Source organism: Melospiza melodia, chromosome 14 (assembly GCF_035770615.1).
Source record: "Melospiza melodia melodia isolate bMelMel2 chromosome 14, bMelMel2.pri, whole genome shotgun sequence".
Lineage (NCBI taxonomy): Eukaryota > Metazoa > Chordata > Aves > Passeriformes > Passerellidae > Melospiza > Melospiza melodia.
In genome coordinates, this window is record NC_086207.1 from 4,769,487 (window position 1) to 4,787,781 (window position 18,295).

At 53.5% G+C, this 18,295-nt stretch overlaps 2 protein-coding genes across 4 annotated transcripts in view; both read right to left on the bottom strand.

Annotated features, from left to right (window-relative positions):
• The window catches only part of LOC134424614 (protocadherin gamma-A4-like), a 261,717-nt gene extending 250,796 nt beyond the window's left edge, over positions 1-10,921 (bottom strand). The window contains exon 1 of one of the 3 annotated variants that reach the window (XM_063168480.1): positions 8,296-10,921. In XM_063168480.1, coding sequence (XP_063024550.1) covers positions 8,296-10,782 — 2,487 coding nt within the window. In that variant the 5' untranslated portion in view covers positions 10,783-10,921. Of the gene's footprint in view, positions 1-3,331; positions 5,917-8,295 lie in introns of those variants that run through there. The other 2 variants (XM_063168479.1, XM_063168482.1) reach the window with 2 other exon arrangements.
• An 11-nt stretch (positions 10,922-10,932) lies between these two features.
• Positions 10,933-15,619, bottom strand: LOC134424991 (protocadherin gamma-A3-like). The gene is made up of 3 exons (XM_063169202.1): positions 13,034-15,619; positions 11,435-11,485; positions 10,933-10,998 (listed from the first exon to the last, which is right to left on the bottom strand). The coding sequence occupies exons 1-3, from the start codon at positions 15,470-15,472 to the stop codon at positions 10,933-10,935; spliced, it is 2,556 nt and encodes an 851-aa protein (XP_063025272.1). The 5' UTR covers positions 15,473-15,619.
• Between the last annotated feature and the right edge of the window lie 2,676 nt (positions 15,620-18,295).

The following is an 18,295-nucleotide window of genomic DNA, read 5'->3' on the forward strand; positions in this document are numbered from 1 at the left end:
CATAGCGGTGTAGACCTCAGAGACACAAGAAGAATCCCCAGGTAAGTGGAATTGGACAGCAGCATGTTACAGCTATCCACTGGAGTTAAGCAATTTCTCATTTTCCTCACACACAACATTCTCTCTTTATTTGGTTCTCAAGGGAAGTTACTGTTTCCTGCAAAGCAACTCACAAGTGGGAAGGAAACATGAACCATGGCCTTCCAGGAAACAGAGCCTGAATGGAGATCCAAGGTGGAAAATGTAATTGCCACTCTCACGAACTCTTTATCAAACTATGCACTTCCCCTCTTTTATCATATGCATGGATCCACAAAGATGTGACTGCTCCTAAGGCCAATTTTACATGTCTTAACATGACAAAATTAGAACACTGATGTACCCCCCTCACATGTCCTCATTCCACTTCAGCTGTAATAACATGTCAAGGAAAGAAAACCACACAAGCAATGCATGGATGCATTAGTAGTGTTTTCAGAGAAACTCACCAGGAGGAAATCTCAGGCCTTTCTCTGGGTAAGGGAATTCATTCCCAAGAGCCTCTGGAACCCACTGAGGTGTCAGGCTAGAAGTGAGACCTTGAAATTTTGTTCTGGATTACCAGTGTCACTTCATTTCATAAAACACTCAAGAGCTCTCATCAACTTTTCTACTATGTGGCCTGCTCATCCCCCACAGATTTGAAGGCCCAAGTTTGTAGGCCCAGCTTTCAAGGCCTAAGCTTGAGGGCCTCCGTTTGAAGGCCTCAGTTTGAAGGCCTTAGTTTGAAGGCCTGATTTTAAAGGCCCAAGTTTAAATATCCCAGTTTAAAAATCTATGTTTAAAGGCCTACGTTTGAAAGCCTAAATTTGAAGGTTTGTTTGAAGGCCTATGTTTGCGAGTTTAAACAAGTACATAAGACACATGTCCAATATCTAGAGGTAAGGCACTCGAAGTAATTCTCTCTGAGGAAAAGCAAAGAAAACTGCACAGAACCCATAACTATGTGATCCAAATAACACCTAGGGTTATATGGCTATACCAACCCTTTAGATATTTCAGCAACTCTTCCACCAGCCCTTTCTCTGTGCAGGCACAATGCCCAGACATCACCCAACAGGTGACACCACTGGAAGAAGTTTTCCACACAATTTCTCCTTTTTGAGAGCAGGGATCACAACACAGGTCCACACATATGGACTCTGCTCATCACTGATACTTGAAGAAATGTAACATGTCTAAACAGTCATAAGCAATGCACAGCTTAGCTAAAGACTCAGATCAGAATCAACTCAAAGATGTCTTCATTCTTTGTAAGCACATGGACAGTTTTGAATATCTATCACTTTGGAATCATTAATGTGAAGTTTATGCCTACATCCAAAAGCTACCACTCACAGTGAAGAGCTGTATCAGACATGACAGAGGATGAAATGAGTGACGTTCTGGCATGTGCTTCAAGTGAAATGCCCCCAACCCAGACTTTGCTGCTAAATTAGACTCTTCCCTCCCTACAATCCTACCAATTTCAATACCCACAAAACACCAGCAGTAGCATCAACATGCAAGAGCCATTAATACCATCTGAAGGTTTGCTCAAAGCTTGGAAAAGCTTAGTACAAACACACTGAAACTCTACATCACAACTGTAACAAGGACATATAGCTAGGGAAATGACATTTCCCACAGCATTTCTTAAACACAGAACCCTGAAGCATGCACTTCCCTGGGCATTGCTTGCAGACAAATTCATTGGAGAATTGCCATCCTTTTCTGGATACAGGAAAAGGGCACTTGATCTAAGTGGCACAGGCCTTGGCACGAGGCATGACGTGAAGGCACACACAGATTCGTGGATCACAGAACCCCCTTTTGCCTGCTGAGGGGCCAGTCTCTCCCTGGGAACAATCTCTCCCTGACTGTTCACCATGAGTGTGTTACAAGTAAGATCAGTGACTCTAGAGACATTTCCAGATAGAGTTTTAGGCACACACAGGCCCACCTTTACCTGGTCATGACAAACAAGTCAGCAGTTTAATTATCCTTCACAGAGAGCAACCATTACAGGAAAGCAAATGTATGAATCCACAGCTTGGCCATTTATAATGTGAACATGTTCACTTTATGTAGTCCAGCAATGGACCTTTGAAGTTAAAAACACCCCTGTTTTCTCTCCAACAGTGCTTCCTTACACACTGAATGTCCTTACAGATTGTTTGGTTCTCTCTGATGTTTACCATTAGCAGAGAAAATCCACTGCAAGAAAAGTTGCAGAGAGAACTTACCATAGCTAACATTTCACTTCTTAACATGTGCAAGTCAGAAATATGACAATTGCTCCCATTAAAAAGGAAACACATCTATGAATGTGTTAGTAAAACTGAAAGGCATGTATGGGACAAATATAAGCGATATGACCAGATAGTACCAGATACAAAGGTCCATCTTAAGTCCCATCAATACAAAGAACAAGACAAGAAGATAACATCTGCAGAAGTGAAGGAATCACACTCACCTAGACTAGGGCTCTTGGAGAAAATACATAATCTAGATAATAGAAGTAGGGATGTAATAAATGTCCTTATTGCAAAGCTCCTAATGTGAGATTTATAATTAGAACATATAAGGCTGTTAAATGGATATATTGGCTATGCATTAAGTAAATTACAATAACCTGTAGACACACATGTTCTCAATAGAACTTCAGAAGTATCTGTTAAGGCACACATAATTGGGAAGGAGAAAATTGCATTATATTATACTACAGATCAACACTGAAAAGCCATCCTCATCTATCTTATCTACCTTATCCTATCATCTTATCTATATCTTAACAATCTTTGACACACAGAGCCCACTATTTGCATCTCCTGCCTCTAAAATCTTGCATGTTGTGTCACGGTCTTGGTACTTTGAAAGCAGCTTCTATCAAAATACCAGATATTCAGAAGGTTTCCCTTCAACATGCAACAGGATAACCTACAGCCTTCAAACAGGTATCTTTACAGCTCTGTACTAAGAGGGAAAAAATATTTGTCTGCCAAATACATCTCAGAGAAGGAGCGGGAAGGAGGTGAAACACTACCTGTCCTTCAAAAGATACGAAGGCAGCAAGGATCATATGATACAGAAAAAAACTTCATTTTAAAAACCTTCCAGCCAAGAGCAGTCTCCCTTTTCATGCGTCCGTCGCAAAATGGAAAGCCAAGACGCGACCACCTTTCCACCGTGGTGTAGCAAGAAGCCACGAGATCAGCACGACCCTAAAAGACACTTGGCGTTCCATGTCGGAAAAGAGTAGGGAAGCAATAGAAGAAAGAAGAGTGGATAAAAATTGGTACGGGGAACTCACCGAGACGGAGGCGGGATCCGAGGGGAGGGCGCCGGCCGGGTCCTCATCCCCGAGCAGCGGCGCGGGCTCGTCGGGCGGCGGCCGGGCCGGGAGGGTGTCGCAGCAGCTGGCGGCCGAGAAGCGCAGGTGGCTCTTGCGCGAGTCGGCCGTGAGCGACACGTCGTGCGAGTAGGACTGCAGGAAGGCGCGCACGCCGTCGATGCCCACGAAGTGCGAGACGGGCACGCCGCGCGAGGCGCCGCTGTCCGGCGGCAGCAGCTGCTGGCGGTGGCAGCGGCGCAGGCGCAGCGCCAGCAGCAGCAGCAGGAAGGCCACGAAGAGGCACGAGACGGCGGCCACGGCCAGCACGAGCCAGCGCGTCAGGCTGGCGGCCGGCTCGCCCGGCGCCGCCGCCTCGTGCGCCGCGCTGCCCAGCTCGGCCAGCAGCTCGGCCACGCTCTCGGCCAGCACCACGCTCAGCGTGGCCGTGGCCGACAGCGCCGGCCGCCCGTGGTCCCGCACCAGCACCACCAGGCTGTGGCGCGCCGCGTCGCGGGCCAGCGGCGAGCGCGCCGTGCGCACCTCGCCGCTGTGCAGCCCCACGCGGAACAGCCCCGGCTCCGTGGCCTTGGCCAGCTCGTAGGACAGCCACGCGTTCTGCCCCGCGTCCGCGTCCACCGCCACCACCTTGGCCACCAGCGCGCCGGCCTCCGACCGCCGCGGCGCCAGCTCCACGCCCGACCACGCCGCTGCAGTGGCGCCCGAGCCCGCCGCTGGGGCCGGCGGCGGGTACAGCACCTGCGGCGCGTTGTCGTTCTCGTCCACGATCTGCAGCCGCACCGACACGTTGCTGCTCAGCGCCGGCGCGCCGCCGTCCTCCGCCCGCACGCACAGCTGCAGCTCGCGCAGCTGCTCGTAGTCCAAGGAGCGCAGCGCGTACAGCGCGCCCGTCTCCGCCTGCACCGACACGTACGACGACAGCGGCGCACCCCGCACCCGCCCCTCCGCCAGCCGGTAGCGCACGCGCGCGTTCTGCCCCCAGTCCGCGTCCGTGGCGCGCACCGTCAGCACCAGCGCGCCCGCCGCGTTGTTCTCCGCCAGCCGCGCGCTGTAGCGCTCCTCCGCGAACACCGGCGCGTTGTCGTTCACGTCCAGCACCCGCAGCGCCAGCACCGCGCTGCTCTGCAGCGACGGCGACCCGCCGTCGGCCGCCCGCACCGTCACGTTGTACTCCGACACCTGCTCCCGGTCCAGCTCTGTCGCTGTCACCACGCTGTAGTAGCTGCCATGGGAGCTCTGCAACCGGAATGGGACATTCCCTTCGAGCGAGCAGCGCACCTCGCCATTCGCCGCCGAGTCCAGATCCTGGACATGCAACAGGGCAACCACGGTCCCCGTGGGGGAGTCTTCGGAAATCGCGCTCAGTGCTGATTGCACCAAAATCTCGGGTGCATTGTCATTGACGTCTGTCACTGTGATAATAACTTTCGCCGTGTCAAAAAGTTCTCCTCCGTCATGTGTCTGAACCTCAAGTTCATGGGAGGAGATTTCCTCGAAGTCCAAAGCATTTTTAACCGTTATTTCTCCTTTCTCAGAGTCGAGATTAAAAAGTTCTGATGCTCGGTCTGAAATTTTATGGAAGCTGTATTTCACCTGCCCGTTCAGACCCTCGTCGGCGTCCGTAGCTGTGACAGCGACGAGGGTGGAGCCCACGGGCACGTCCTCGGGCACACGCACCGTGTACTCCGCCTGGCTGAACACGGGCGCGTTGTCGTTCGCGTCCAGCACCGTCACGCGGATCCGAGCCGTGCCCGTCCGTGCCGGGTCGCCGCCGTCCATCGCCCTCAACACCAGCTCGTGAAACGCCGCCTCCTCCCGGTCCAGCGCCTTCGCCAGCACCAGCTCGGGACGCTGATCGCCGCCGGGGCCCGCCTGCACGGCCAGCGAGAAGTGCTCGTCACCGCTCAGCTCGTAGCTCTGCAGCGAATTCCGGCCCGAATCTGGGTCTTGTGCTTCTCGGAGGGGAAATCGCGACCCCGGGGCTGTTGTCTCGCTTACTTTCAATTCCTTCTCCGCCTCTCGGAAGCTGGGCTCGTTGTCATTAATATCTGTGATTTCCACTTCTATTTCATAAAACTTCATTTCTCCCTCCACTATCAGCTCACAGCGCAGCACGCATTGCTGCACACGCTCGCACAGCTGCTCCCTGTCGATCCTCTCTGCCGTCACTAAATGTCCCGTCTTCCCGTGCACCGCAAAATACTGCATCCTACCCTTGGAGACAACACGGACGGCATTATCGCTGATCTCCGGCAGCTGCAGCCTCAAGTCCTTGGCCACGTCGCCCACGAACGAGCCCTTGGGTATCTCCTCGGGCACCGAGTAGCGCAGCTGCCCCCACGCCGCCTCCCACGCCGCCAGCAGCACGGCCCAGAGCAGAGCTCGCTGCCGCCGGCCCCAGCGCCTCCCCGCCGCGCACATCTCGGCAGCGGCACCGCAACACCGTCGGCAGCTCTCCTCCGCCGCTCACCGATCTGGCTCACGGTGTAGCTCCGGCACTCTGCTCCCGAACGTTCGTGTCAGGCCCTTCCCACCCCCTTCCGCAAGTCTCCGCACCTCGGGGACTATCCCAGACTGCTCCGCTGCCACCGGGACCGCGAGCGAGCCGGGCCGCAGCGGGCGGGGCTGCCGGTAGCGCTCAGAGCTTCCTCTTGGTCAACAGCGGCGCCCGCAGCCCCCTACCGGCACTGCAGGCACGCAGTGAAATGCAATGTATTTATTTTAATACGACGGACGGAGTATTACGAGTCCTAACACAGTAATATAAACCCAGAATTTTCATCCCAAATATTTGTAGAAAATATGATGGAATGCCCGGCGCAAGGGTAGCAAAAGAAAGCCGTCTCTGATATATAGTCGTAGGTTACTTCATCACTCTGTGCCAACTCTATTTACAGCTGCCCAGGAGGCAGGAAAGCACATGAAATGAACCTGTCCAGTTTATACAATTATATTCAGTCAGGTCATTCTATAACCCCAGGAAGGGGCTTTTCTCAGAAATTAAGATATAAAGGGTTGACATCATTAGCAAAACCTTGTTCTAATTATTGTGTATTCATATAGCTATGGCACATTTTAAACAAAATACTTTAAGGCAGCATGTAAAGAGAAGTACAGCTGCACACCTTAGACTCTCATGGTCTTTGATAAACTTTCAAGTATAGCTGATTCAAGTGCCTGAAGTGTCAATTGTGGAATCTCCTACATATTTGATAGCTATATTTGAATTTTAGACCCTTATTATCCATTTAAAAACACATTGATAAGAAATACTGGGGAGGGAGTGGTGGTAGGGGAACCGACAAACAAGCAAAGAAACAAAACCCCTAGGAGAACGAATTCTCCACACAGGGTCAAAACTCCTCTCTTTTTATAAAACGATAGGAAAATAGGCTCTGAAACAAACAAACAAACAAAACCCCAGTACGATATTTCCCCCCGTTTGAGACCTTAGTCTTCTTTTACACCTGTGTATGGAGGAAATATTAGGAATGGTTAAAAAAAAAAAAAAAAAAGAGTGGGAACTGCCAGGAGGAATGGAAAAAGAAAACTAGTAAAATTAACTCGCCCCACTAATGGTACCAGTCCTGCCATTGCTGCAACAGTGTTAACGCAAAGGAGGACGGTCAGGCTCTTCTTTTACTCCGGGTGGAGAACTGGTCACTTTTCTATCCATGAGAAACGTCTTTCTGGAGTCTAAGACCAAAAAAGTGTTAAACAAGGAGTATGTGGCCAGATTTTAACCAGGTCCCAAGATAGACTTTCAAGATAAACAGACCACTAAAGAAAAATCTGCAGCAGCTAGTATCTGCATTATTTCCCCGAATCCTTCATGAAGAACCACGAATATCCTGCACTCTTATGATTCCCCATCGCAGTTACTAATTAATAGGATTTTAGTCAGCTAAAGAGATGCAGAAAAAACCTCTTAGATCGGAAGCTGTGGCCACCACCGAATCAAGTGCTACAGCTAATTATTGTTCTTAGAAAAGGAAATCACCCCGTTCTTTCATTCCTTCTCGGAGAGGTGGACCAGCCATTCCCACCTACACTACCCGGGGAAACCCAAGGAAAAGAAAGCAACGGTTTGTATAGATCCAAGGGGAACAGCAGGAAAGAGAAGAGAGGAACCTGCGGCCCTGCAGAAAGAACTGCCGAGAAAACTAATGACTGGAATAATTAAGCAACATCGCCTATCACTCCTGAAGAAAACTTATCCCCAAATACACTCGACAGTCTTCCAGAAGGGAGAAACAACCTGTAGTTTCTCCTTTCGTGTTGAAAACGCACACATCACATTAAAAAAAAAAAAAAAAAAAAAAACCAAAAAAAAAAAAAAAACCCAAAAAAACCCCAAACCCAACTAACAAGCAAACAGATGCCTTCTCCTTCCAACACACCCCGAGTGTTAATATCCTTTCCTTTTCAGAATTCTATGCTGATTCTACGCAGAATCAGCAGATCTCTTTGAGGAGAGCAAGATTCCGTGTTCTCCATTGGACTGACTAATATTTGTTTAAAGAAACTTCGAAAAATCATGAGGGAATATATATATCCATCCCATCAATGCCACCTTTTCTGAAGCAGCATTCCCTCAAAACATGGGACACTACATAGCAGTTTTGTAAACAAGATTAAAACCCGGGTTTGCATCTGACAAATAATAGCAGGGGGAAAAAAAATCAGCCTTACTAGGCGTAAAATATGTGAAGCAGCCTTCTCTCAAAACATGGGAGGGCACGCAGAAGAGGGTTAGAACAACATCTATGTTCTCTATCTGTAGAGCCAAATGCCTGTTCCCATTTGGAGTAAATACCGAAATAATACTGACTAACATATAAGGCCCAGGTTTCGACAAAGGTATCAATCTGAGGAAAACGAAAAAGCCTGTTAAGAAAGGCTTAAGAAGAACAGGAGGAGCTTACGGTTTTACAGACCATCCGTGTGTCGGGCTCGGCGGGCGGCTCTCCCGCGACGGCAATGCTGTTGGAGCTCTGCTTCTCCAAGGAATCGCCGCCCAGAAGCTCCTCCGCCGACAGGATGGGCACCGGCGGCGGCGGCGGCCAAGCGGCCTCGGGCACGGCGCGGGCGGGCGGCGGCACGCACAGGTTGTAGGAGTAGGGCAAGGTGCCCTCGCAGAAGTCGGCCGGGAAGGCGGCGCCGGCCAGCGAGAAGCGCTGCGCGCCCAGGCAGCGCAGCACGGCGGGCGGCCCGGCCCGGCGCAGCCGCGCCAGCACGGCCAGCGCCACGCTCAGCACCAAGAGCGCCGACAGCAGCGCCAGCGCCAGCACCAGGTAGAACTGCAGCTCGGCCGCCGCCGCCGCCGCCTCGGCGCCCGCCGGCCGCTCGCTCAGCTCCGGCAGCGCCTCCTGCAAGCTCTCGGCCAGCACCACGTGCAGCGTGGCCGTGGCCGACAGCGCCGGCTGCCCGTGGTCCTTCACCACGGCCACCAGCCGCTGCTTGGCCGCGTCCCGCTCGCCCACGGCGCGCGCCGTGCGCACCTCGCCGCTGTGCAGCCCCACGCGGAACAGCGCCGGCTCCGACGCCTGCACCAGCTCGTACGAGAGCCACGCGTTGCGCCCCGCGTCCGCGTCCACCGCCACCACCTTGGCCACCAGGTAGCCGGCCTCGGCCGAGCGCGGAACCACCTCGAAAGGCGCCGACGCCGCCCCTCCGGCAGCCTCTCCCGGCCCCGCCGCCGGCGCGGGCCAGAGCACCCTGGGCGCGTTGTCGTTGCGGTCCAGCACGAAGACGCGCACCGTGGCCGTGGAGCTGCGCGCCGGCGAGCCGCCGTCCTGCGCCCGCACGGCCACCGTGAACTCGCGGCACTGCTCGTAGTCCAAGGAGCGCTGCGCGTACAGCGCGCCGCTCCGCGCCTCCACCGACACCAGCGGCGCCGCGCCCGCCGCGCCCGCGCTGCCGCCCGCCAGCCAGTAGCTCACGCGCCCGTTGGCGCCCGCGTCCGCGTCCCGCGCCTGCACGCGCAGCACCAGCGCGCCCGCCGCGTTGTTCTCCGCCACGTACGCGCTGTACGCCGCCTCCTCGAACACCGGCGCGTTGTCGTTCACGTCCGACACCTCCAGCACCAGCTCCCTGCTGCTCCACAGCGCCGGCCTGCCCCGGTCCCGGGCCACCACCGTCACGCGATGCTCCGACGCCTGCTCGCGGTCCAGCGCGCCCGATGTCACCACCTTGTACGAGCCGCCCGACGACGCCACGATCGACAGCGGCGCCTCTCCCGACAGCTCGCACGTCACCTGACCGTTCTCGCCGGAGTCTCTGTCCCGAACTTTCAGTAGGGCTACCATCGTGCCGGCCGGAGCGTCCTCCGGCACGGGGCTTGACATGGACGTCAGGGTGACCTCGGGCGCGTTGTCATTCACATCCAGCACCTCCACCTCCACCTTGCAGTGCGCCACCAAACCCCCGCCGTCCTTCCCCTCTACCAGCAATACGTAGCTTCTTGTGTCCTCGAAGTCCAGTGCCTCCTGTAGCGTGATTATTCCTCGCTCGGCATCCACCACGAACTTCTGAATCACCTTACCCGGCATTTTCCCGAAGCTGTAGGTGATGCGAGCATTGGTGCCGGCATCGGCATCAGAGGCTGTCACGTTCAGCACCGTCGATCCCGGAGGCGTGTCCTCGCGCAGGCTGACTCGGTACCGGTCCTGCGCGAACACGGGTGGGTTGTCATTGGCGTCCGTGACGTTGATCCACAGCTGGGCGGTTCCAGTGCGGGGCGTGTCTCCGCCATCCAGCGCCGTCAGCAATAACCGCAGATCCTGTTCGCTCTCCCGGTCCAGTGCACGGCGCAGAACCAGCTCCGCGAACTTGGTGCCGTCTTGGCTCTCCTTCACCTCCACTGTGAAGTACCCGTTGGTCTCCAGCTCGTAGCCCTGCAGCGAGTTACTGCCCACATCTGCGTCCTCGGCAACACCCACAGCAAATCGGGCACCGGGAGAAGTCAATTCGTTGATCTCCAGCTGGAAACTGTCTTGCAGAAAGCGCGGCGCGTTGTCATTCACATCCTCGATGGACACTTCGACGTGGAAGACGTTCAGCGGGTTGTGCACCAGTGCCTCGAAGCTGACAGAGCAGGTCGCCGACTCGCCACACATCTCCTCCCGGTCCAGCCTCTCGTTCACGTACAGGTTCCCGTTCTCCTCATTCACCGTGAAGTATTGCTTCTCCTCGCTCAGCCGCAGCTTGCGCGCCGGCAGCTCGTCCGCGCTGAGCCCCAGGTCCCGCGCCAGCGGCCCCACGAGCGAGCCTCTGCCCAGCTCCTCGGCGATGGCGTAGCGGACCCGCTCGGCCGCCGCCCGGCACCACACGCACAGCAGCAGCAGCAGCGCGGCCAGCAGAGCGACCCGCCCAGCGCCTGCCCAGCCCTGCGCTGCCGATCTGACCTCCATTCCCTGCTTTCCTGAAGGGTATTCTGTGGACAGGTAAAAATTAGCCTTTCCGGGTAGCTGAACCAGTATTCGTGAGAAATAAATATAATAGATCCCTGTTGCCGGTCGGAGGACGGGCTTAGTCGAGCGGTTCCTGCTTTTCTCTCTGCTCTACGCAGTGCGGAGCAGCGCTACGAGGGCGCCGGGGAGGAGCCGACGGCTGAGCAGCTTCTCCGCCTTGGCCAACAGTGACACCCTGAGTCCGTGCCTGAGAACCGCAGAGTTCAAGGGAAAGAAACCAGCCCGAATGTCCTGCCCTGCATTCCCTTGCATCGGGAAGGGTTGGCAAGTACAGATATTGTCAGGAGCGAGAAACAGAAAATCTATCAGTACTGAAAAAGTGCAACTAGGAATTCCTGCTCTCTGAATTGCTTACACTTACAAGTCTTCTGAGGGATAGATCGTCTCCATTTTCTTCACAGATGTGCGGCAGGATCTTGGTCTCTGCCCCCACTGTCAGCTTACTGATCTCTAGGGTGGGGTGCTCGGTGTGCCCGCTGCCATCGTGCCTCCTCCGTGAGGGAAAAGGCAACGCGGATGGAACACTCAAACACTGCTTTGGGTAGGGGGTTCATTTAAGATGGTTGAGATCCCCAGCTAACGCTGAACTTACCAGCTTTGAGCAGTGGTCGTTAATGGACAAGCAAAGCCGGAATTCCAGGCTCTGAGAACACCACAGAGATCACATTACATCTGATCTCATCTCTTTTGACATTCAAAGCTGAGCATCATCTTATCAATATCCATACAACCCAACGCCGAATTACTTTTGTGTGTGTATCCCACTCCCTGATATCCTAAACAGGCAGTTGCTGTAGCTGGTCTCAGGCATTAAAGAACATTTCCTGGGAAATGTCGGCAGCAGCTGTGGTTTTTTGAACAACCAAGAGTAAACAGATAGATTCCTTGCAAAAATCCGTTTTATTTTTCATTTTTATTAGACCCTCGTCTCTTTTACAGTAAAGAAAAAAATCGCCAAAGCCACAAACAAAAAAAATAACAACAAAAATCCTGAAGGAACGCTGCGTGTCATCACAGCCCCTTATGCAGAAGACAAGGAGAGGTTAGAAAACTCTCCACACTGTCTACTCGGTCTGACACGTTCTCTAGTCTTGGGTCTCTGAGGTGCCAATGTCAAGCTATCCTCACTGCATCGGTAATGTCTCGTTAGACTCGTTAGAAAACATATTTTCTTGCTAACTATGGTAGTTCATAAAGTGAAGGATAATTCCTTTCCATCCAGCTGAACCCATACACAACTTCTGGTAAGAAATTAACACTCATAGCGGAACAGGACGTGGATTTGAATTTGTAATGTTTCAGAAGCACGCAGGGCTGTGAGCACTCTGCAAGATATTCGAGATGGATGCGATTTTTTACATGGGAGCAGGGGAATTCTATTGAAATATTTAGCAGTTAATTCACTGCCTCCTCTATGGCGAGAATTGCCTGTAACAACCCAGACACACATTTTCATGTATCATACACTGAAACACTGCCAAATCCGTGTTTTCAAGATTAACTCGCATTCCAAAATTAGCTTTACTATAAATAGATAGTGATCAATCGTACTTTGCATTTAAGTATTTTTTCATCTATATGCTAATAAGTATAACTTTATTTCGAAGACTATGCCTGCACAGTAATCGACCATTTGTATCGAATCCAGAGGCTAAGACATGAAACTCAGGTGTGGGAAAAAACCTCGATCAGAGGAATTCTTCACCAATTAATAGAAGTCTCTTCAAATGCCCTTAAGAAGGATTGAATAATTCGTTCGATGAAGGTGGATATAGAAGAAATCTGGGACTTCAATGTGTTTGCTTTCAAGAGACAAGATCCCCTAATTCAACCGGAATTTGGGAGCTGATACAGGGAATTAGCTGAATTGCTTGGAAACAGTTGTTAGCAAGTATTTAAAAAATTCACAGAATGGTCAGTAGAGGACCAAGAGAATGAGATTTCCTTATGAAGTTACGCCTGCAACAGAACCTTCCAGCCTTGGGGAAAGCTAGGCAAAAAGATCTCTTACAAGCGTTAAAGAACACGGCACGTAAAACACACAAGGCAGGCTCAGCACGCATTCATTCAGATGACATTCATGAGTAGATGACTATCTTAAAACATGGTTTCTAAGCCTGTGAATCAGCTGTGCCTAGCCTAAAAATGCTAAACACCGCGTCCACTAAACACAGTTTAAAAATTAACGTACCTGAGAGGGAACTTGCCCACCGCTTTCGGTAACTTGATCTCCTGAAGGGACGAGATCACCCGAAGCCTCATCTGGTGGTCGGGCCGGGAGGGTGTCGCAGCAGCTGGCGGCCGAGAAGCGCAGGTGGCTCTTGCGCGAGTCGGCCGTGAGCGACACGTCGTGCGAGTAGGACTGCAGGAAGGCGCGCACGCCGTCGATGCCCACGAAGTGCGAGACGGGCACGCCGCGCGAGGCGCCGCTGTCCGGCGGCAGCAGCTGCTGGCGGTGGCAGCGGCGCAGGCGCAGCGCCAGCAGCAGCAGCAGGAAGGCCACGAAGAGGCACGAGACGGCGGCCACGGCCAGCACGAGCCAGCGCGTCAGGCTGGCGGCCGGCTCGCCCGGCGCCGCCGCCTCGTGCGCCGCGCTGCCCAGCTCGGCCAGCAGCTCGGCCACGCTCTCGGCCAGCACCACGCTCAGCGTGGCCGTGGCCGACAGCGCCGGCCGCCCGTGGTCCCGCACCAGCACCACCAGGCTGTGGCGCGCCGCGTCGCGGGCCAGCGGCGAGCGCGCCGTGCGCACCTCGCCGCTGTGCAGCCCCACGCGGAACAGCCCCGGCTCCGTGGCCTTGGCCAGCTCGTAGGACAGCCACGCGTTCTGCCCCGCGTCCGCGTCCACCGCCACCACCTTGGCCACCAGCGCGCCGGCCTCCGACCGCCGCGGCGCCAGCTCCACGCCCGACCACGCCGCCGCTGCGGCCGCCGCCGGCGGGTACAGCACCTGCGGCGCGTTGTCGTTCTCGTCCACGATCTGCAGCCGCACCGACACGTTGCTGCTCAGCGCCGGCGCGCCGCCGTCCTCCGCCCGCACGCACAGCTGCAGCTCGCGCAGCTGCTCGTAGTCCAAGGAGCGCAGCGCGTACAGTGCGCCCGTCTCCGCCTGCACCGACACGTACGACGACAGCGGCGCGCCCCGCACCCGCCCCTCCGCCAGCCGGTAGCGCACGCGCGCGTTCTGCCCCCAGTCCGCGTCCGTGGCGCGCACCGTCAGCACCAGCGCGCCCGCCGCGTTGTTCTCCGCCAGCCGCGCGCTGTAGCGCTCCTCCGCGAACACCGGCGCGTTGTCGTTCACGTCCAGCACCCGCAGCGCCAGCACCGCGCTGCTCTGCAGCGACGGCGACCCGCCGTCGGCCGCCCGCACCGTCACGTTGTACTCCGACACCTGCTCCCGGTCCAGTAGTTCGGCAGTCAGCACACGGTAATAATTATCGAATGACTTCTCCAGCCGGAACGGGTGGCTGTCGCTGATGCTGCACTGCACCTCTCCGTTCGCTCCAGAATCCCTGTCTTGGACGCTGAAAATTGCTATTACTGTTCCCACCGGTGTATCTTCCGGAACCGGAGTGAACACGGACATGACGACAATCTCGGGAACGTAGTTGTTTACATCAACGACCTTGATGAGTACCTTGCTGTGGGAAGAGAGTCCGCCCGCATCCCGAGCTTGCACAACCAATTCGTAAAACTCGTGCTGTTCGAAATTCAAGTTCTCTGTTATGACAATTTCTCCACTTTCTGGATCCATCTTAAAAGTCTTATCGAACTTCTCTGGGATCTGAAAGAACGAGTATCTTACCTCGGCATTTGGCCCTTCGTCTCTGTCAGTTGCTGTGACCTGTAACACCCGACTTCCTACAGCCATGTCTTCTCTCACGGTCACCTTATACACAGACTGAGTAAATTCGGGAGCATTGTCATTTCCATCTAACACAATTATTTCTATTGTTGTCGATCCTGATTTCACTGGATTCCCGTTGTCTGTTGCTGTCAGGATCAAATGATGAGCAGCCTTCTGTTCCCGATCCAAAGATTTCACCAATAATAATTCCGGATATTTCACACCATCACCTCCAGTTTTCACGTCCAAGGTGAAATAGCTGCTCTCGCTACATTTGTAATTCTGTAAAGAGTTCACTCCTATGTCGGGATCATGAGCTCTCTCTAATGGGAAGCGAGCACCTGGTACAGTATTCTCGCTGATTTCTAAGACATTTCTTCTTTCTGGAAAACTGGGAGGATTATCGTTAATATCCATTATTTCTACCTCCCCTTTGTAAATGTTCATTGGACGCTTTACAAGAATTTCAAAGTTTAAAACACATTTAGCGACAGCTGCGCATATTTCTTCTCTGTCCACCTGCTCCATCATAGATAAGTGGCCGTTCTGCAAGTCCAAAAAAAAGTACCGTGTCCTACCTGTGTCAAAAACGTGGGCTTCGCGGTCTCGGATCTCCGGCAGCTGCAGCCCCAGGTCCTTGGCCACATCGCCCACGAACGAGCCCTTGGGCATCTCCTCGGGCACCGAGTAGCGCAGCTGCCCCCACGCCGCCTCCCACGCCGCCAGCAGCACGGCCCAGAGCAGAGCTCGCTGCCGCCGGCCCCAGCGCCTCCCCGCCGCGCACATCCCGGCAGCGGCACCGCAAACACAGCGAGCAGTTCTCCCCGCCGACCGCAGATCCGCAATCCGCTCCGGCTCCAGCTTCTGCTCTAATTTCTTCCTCGTCTCGGCTCCCGGCCGCTGCCGCTGGCCCTTCCGCCTGGCTGCGGCACCGATCCGCACTGCGGGGACGATCCTAAGCCGGCGTCTGCCGAGTCAGAGAGGGAGCGGGCAGGGGATCCTGCCCGCAGCGGGCGGGGCTGCAGCGCTCCGAGCTTCCTCTCGCTCCTCTCGGTCAGCAGCGGCGCCCGCAGCCTCCTCCCGGCACTGCAGGCACCGAGCGCTGCCCGGCGCTGCGCTCCTGCCTTCCCACGGGCAGCTCGCGGGGACAGCACGGAGCCACGGAGATATCGGGTCCCAGAGGGGACCTCCTGCCTCTGCTTTTCTCCTCCCATCTCTTCTTGGAGAAGCTGATCAAGACCGGTAGGAAGGCAGAGGCGTCCTAGTACTGTTTCTAACGCACAGGAAAATTTTTTTGTAATGGTGATCCGATATTGATAGAAACTTCTCTTAACAAGGAAAACTATTACGAGTCGAAGTCTATTAGTTCAAAACCACAATTTCCCCCACTAATAGCCCAGCTTTTTCACCAGTCATGGTTGGATGATCTTTTTATTCCCCTCACCTTATCTGCCAATATATCTTAATAATGGAATGCCATTAGCAACCTCAGATTTCCAAACCTCAGGTGATAGCACAAGCCAGCAGCCGACTTTTCTTGAGTTGCCAGCAGCAACTTGTTCAAGTTGCTCAGGTGGTCTCGAACCTGATCTTCTCTTACAGTGGGAGGGACTTTGCCCCCTCAGTCCCTGCCTTGAGCTCCATCCATTTGACAGGCGTGGGAAGGGACCTTGTCAGTGATGACTGAGGCAAAGATATGGCTGAGTACCTCAGCCTTCTCGTGGTCTGTTTTTATCAGATTGTCAGTTGTGTTCCTCAGGAGACATACAACAGGAGACATACATTTTCAGTTGTGTTCCTCAGGAGACAAAATATGCTTTCTTCAGTCTGACTTAGCTGTAGAAGTCCTTCTTGCTATTGTTTACAGTCCTTGTAGAGTTCAGCTCCAGCCTTGGCCAACCTGATCCTGTCCCAACACAACCAGCCAGCATCCCTGTACTCTTCCCTGGACACCTGTCCCTGATCCCACCGCTGCTCATTTCTTTCTTTCCCCTTTATTTAGACCAGAAAATCTTCCCTCAGCCATGCTGTTCTGTCCTCTTCTTTTCCTGTTTTCCTACACATGGGTTCTAGAGGGCACACGATGTATGGAAAGCATCCCTAAAGATCTGCCAGGTCTGTTCTGCTCCCTTGTCCTTCAGGGCACTTTCCCCTGAGGCGCCCCATTGACTAAATCCTTTAAGAGCTGGAACTTTGCTTTTCTAAAATTCACGGTCCTGGTTTTACTCTTTGCCTGGTCCATATCCCTCAGGACTATGAACTTGACCAGTGAATGACCATGGCAGCCCATGCTGCCTCCAGTCTTGGTATCTCTGATTAGCTCATCTGTGTTGATGACCAACAAGTCCAGAAAAACATTTCTTTTGGTAAGGAGGGCTGGACTAAGGTCTTAATCCTTCCTGAAGGGCGCCTCTGGTGAGCTTCTTGGGAGAACTCAGCAGTGTGTTCAGGCCTTTCAAGACAGGACACTGTCTCCCCCTCTCACAGGGTAAAAGCAATAATAAACCAACTGTTTATGAATGTCCTCAGACCCTTGAAGCTTCAAATTGGAATGACTCAAACCCCAGAAGTTTAACTACAGAAGGTGATGGTCCCTAGTGATCTCAGTAAGAGGCACAGAGCAATTCTCTTTAATACCACACACCAGTGGAAGAGATTTGCACAGGTAATCTGGCATCCCTTTAGATGTGGAGAACATTGAGTAAAAGTAGCTTCACACAGGAATTCAGCCACACACAGAATGCCAAGCAGATCCTGGTCCTGGGAATGGAGGTGTGCCCCTGTTCCACTCAGTCAAGACACTACAGGACTTTCACAGAGTAAACCAGTTTTATTCTTAATTTTTCCAGTTCCATTAAAAGAAGTTTGCGTGCAGACTTCTTGTTTGCAGGTGGCTTTCTCACCAGTGGGAAGGGGGATCTGCCTGCAGGTTCCTTGGTTAAAATGAGATTAATCTAGCCCTCCACCAGCGTATTTGTGGAGCAGAACACAGCACAGCAGAAACCCTGTGTCTTCCCAGATTAACTGGATTATGGATCACTTGATCCTTGCTGTTCATCAGTTTTCCGGTCTTCTTCAGCATCACAGCACCATTTCATCCCCAGGACTTACCTTTTCATCTGGGCCTTGTGAAAGTAGTCCTGCTGTAGTCCTTGGCATTTCACTATACCAAATCTTCTCCCTGGTAGCAGTTTTTATTCTTTTATTGAATTGCCAAATTCCCACCTCCAGGCACTCCCTAAAAATACTTCCCAAGGTAAGTACTTACTGGTTCTGTGCCAGTCTTTCCCAAAATTCCTGCACCTGAAGTGTTACAAACACCTCGTCATTGCCATCTGTGGATGGCAGCTGTCAGGAGATTTGAGAAGGTCACTCCCCTGCATCACAGCTTTATAGAGACAGAGCACACCAAGGGCCTGTTTGGAGCTCGGGCCCAGTTTCCCCTGACCTGCCTGGGCTCCATCTCAGCCTAAAGGTCGATTCTCATAGAGGCCTGATAACAATTCCATTCCCAATGTTCCTGAATGCTTTATCAGCTGCATCTTGAAACTGGAGAGATATGCCCACTCACCCACTAGGTAGGCCAAAGGAAAAAACAAAAACTGTCTC

What these genes read in the sequence shown, in the direction of transcription:
- LOC134424991 (XM_063169202.1), bottom strand. Translation starts at nt 15,472, where the DNA reads ATGTGCGCGGCGGGGAGGCGCTGGGGCCGGCGGCAGCGAGCTCTGCTC. An exon ending in GTGGGCAAGTTCCCTCTCAG is followed by an intron (nt 11,486 to 13,033) that starts GTACGTTAATTT and finishes TGGTGTTCTCAG; the next exon opens with AGCCTGGAATTCCGGCTTTG. An exon ending in ACGACCACTGCTCAAAGCTG is followed by an intron (nt 10,999 to 11,434) that starts GTAAGTTCAGCG and finishes CTGTTGGCCAAG; the next exon opens with GCGGAGAAGCTGCTCAGCCG.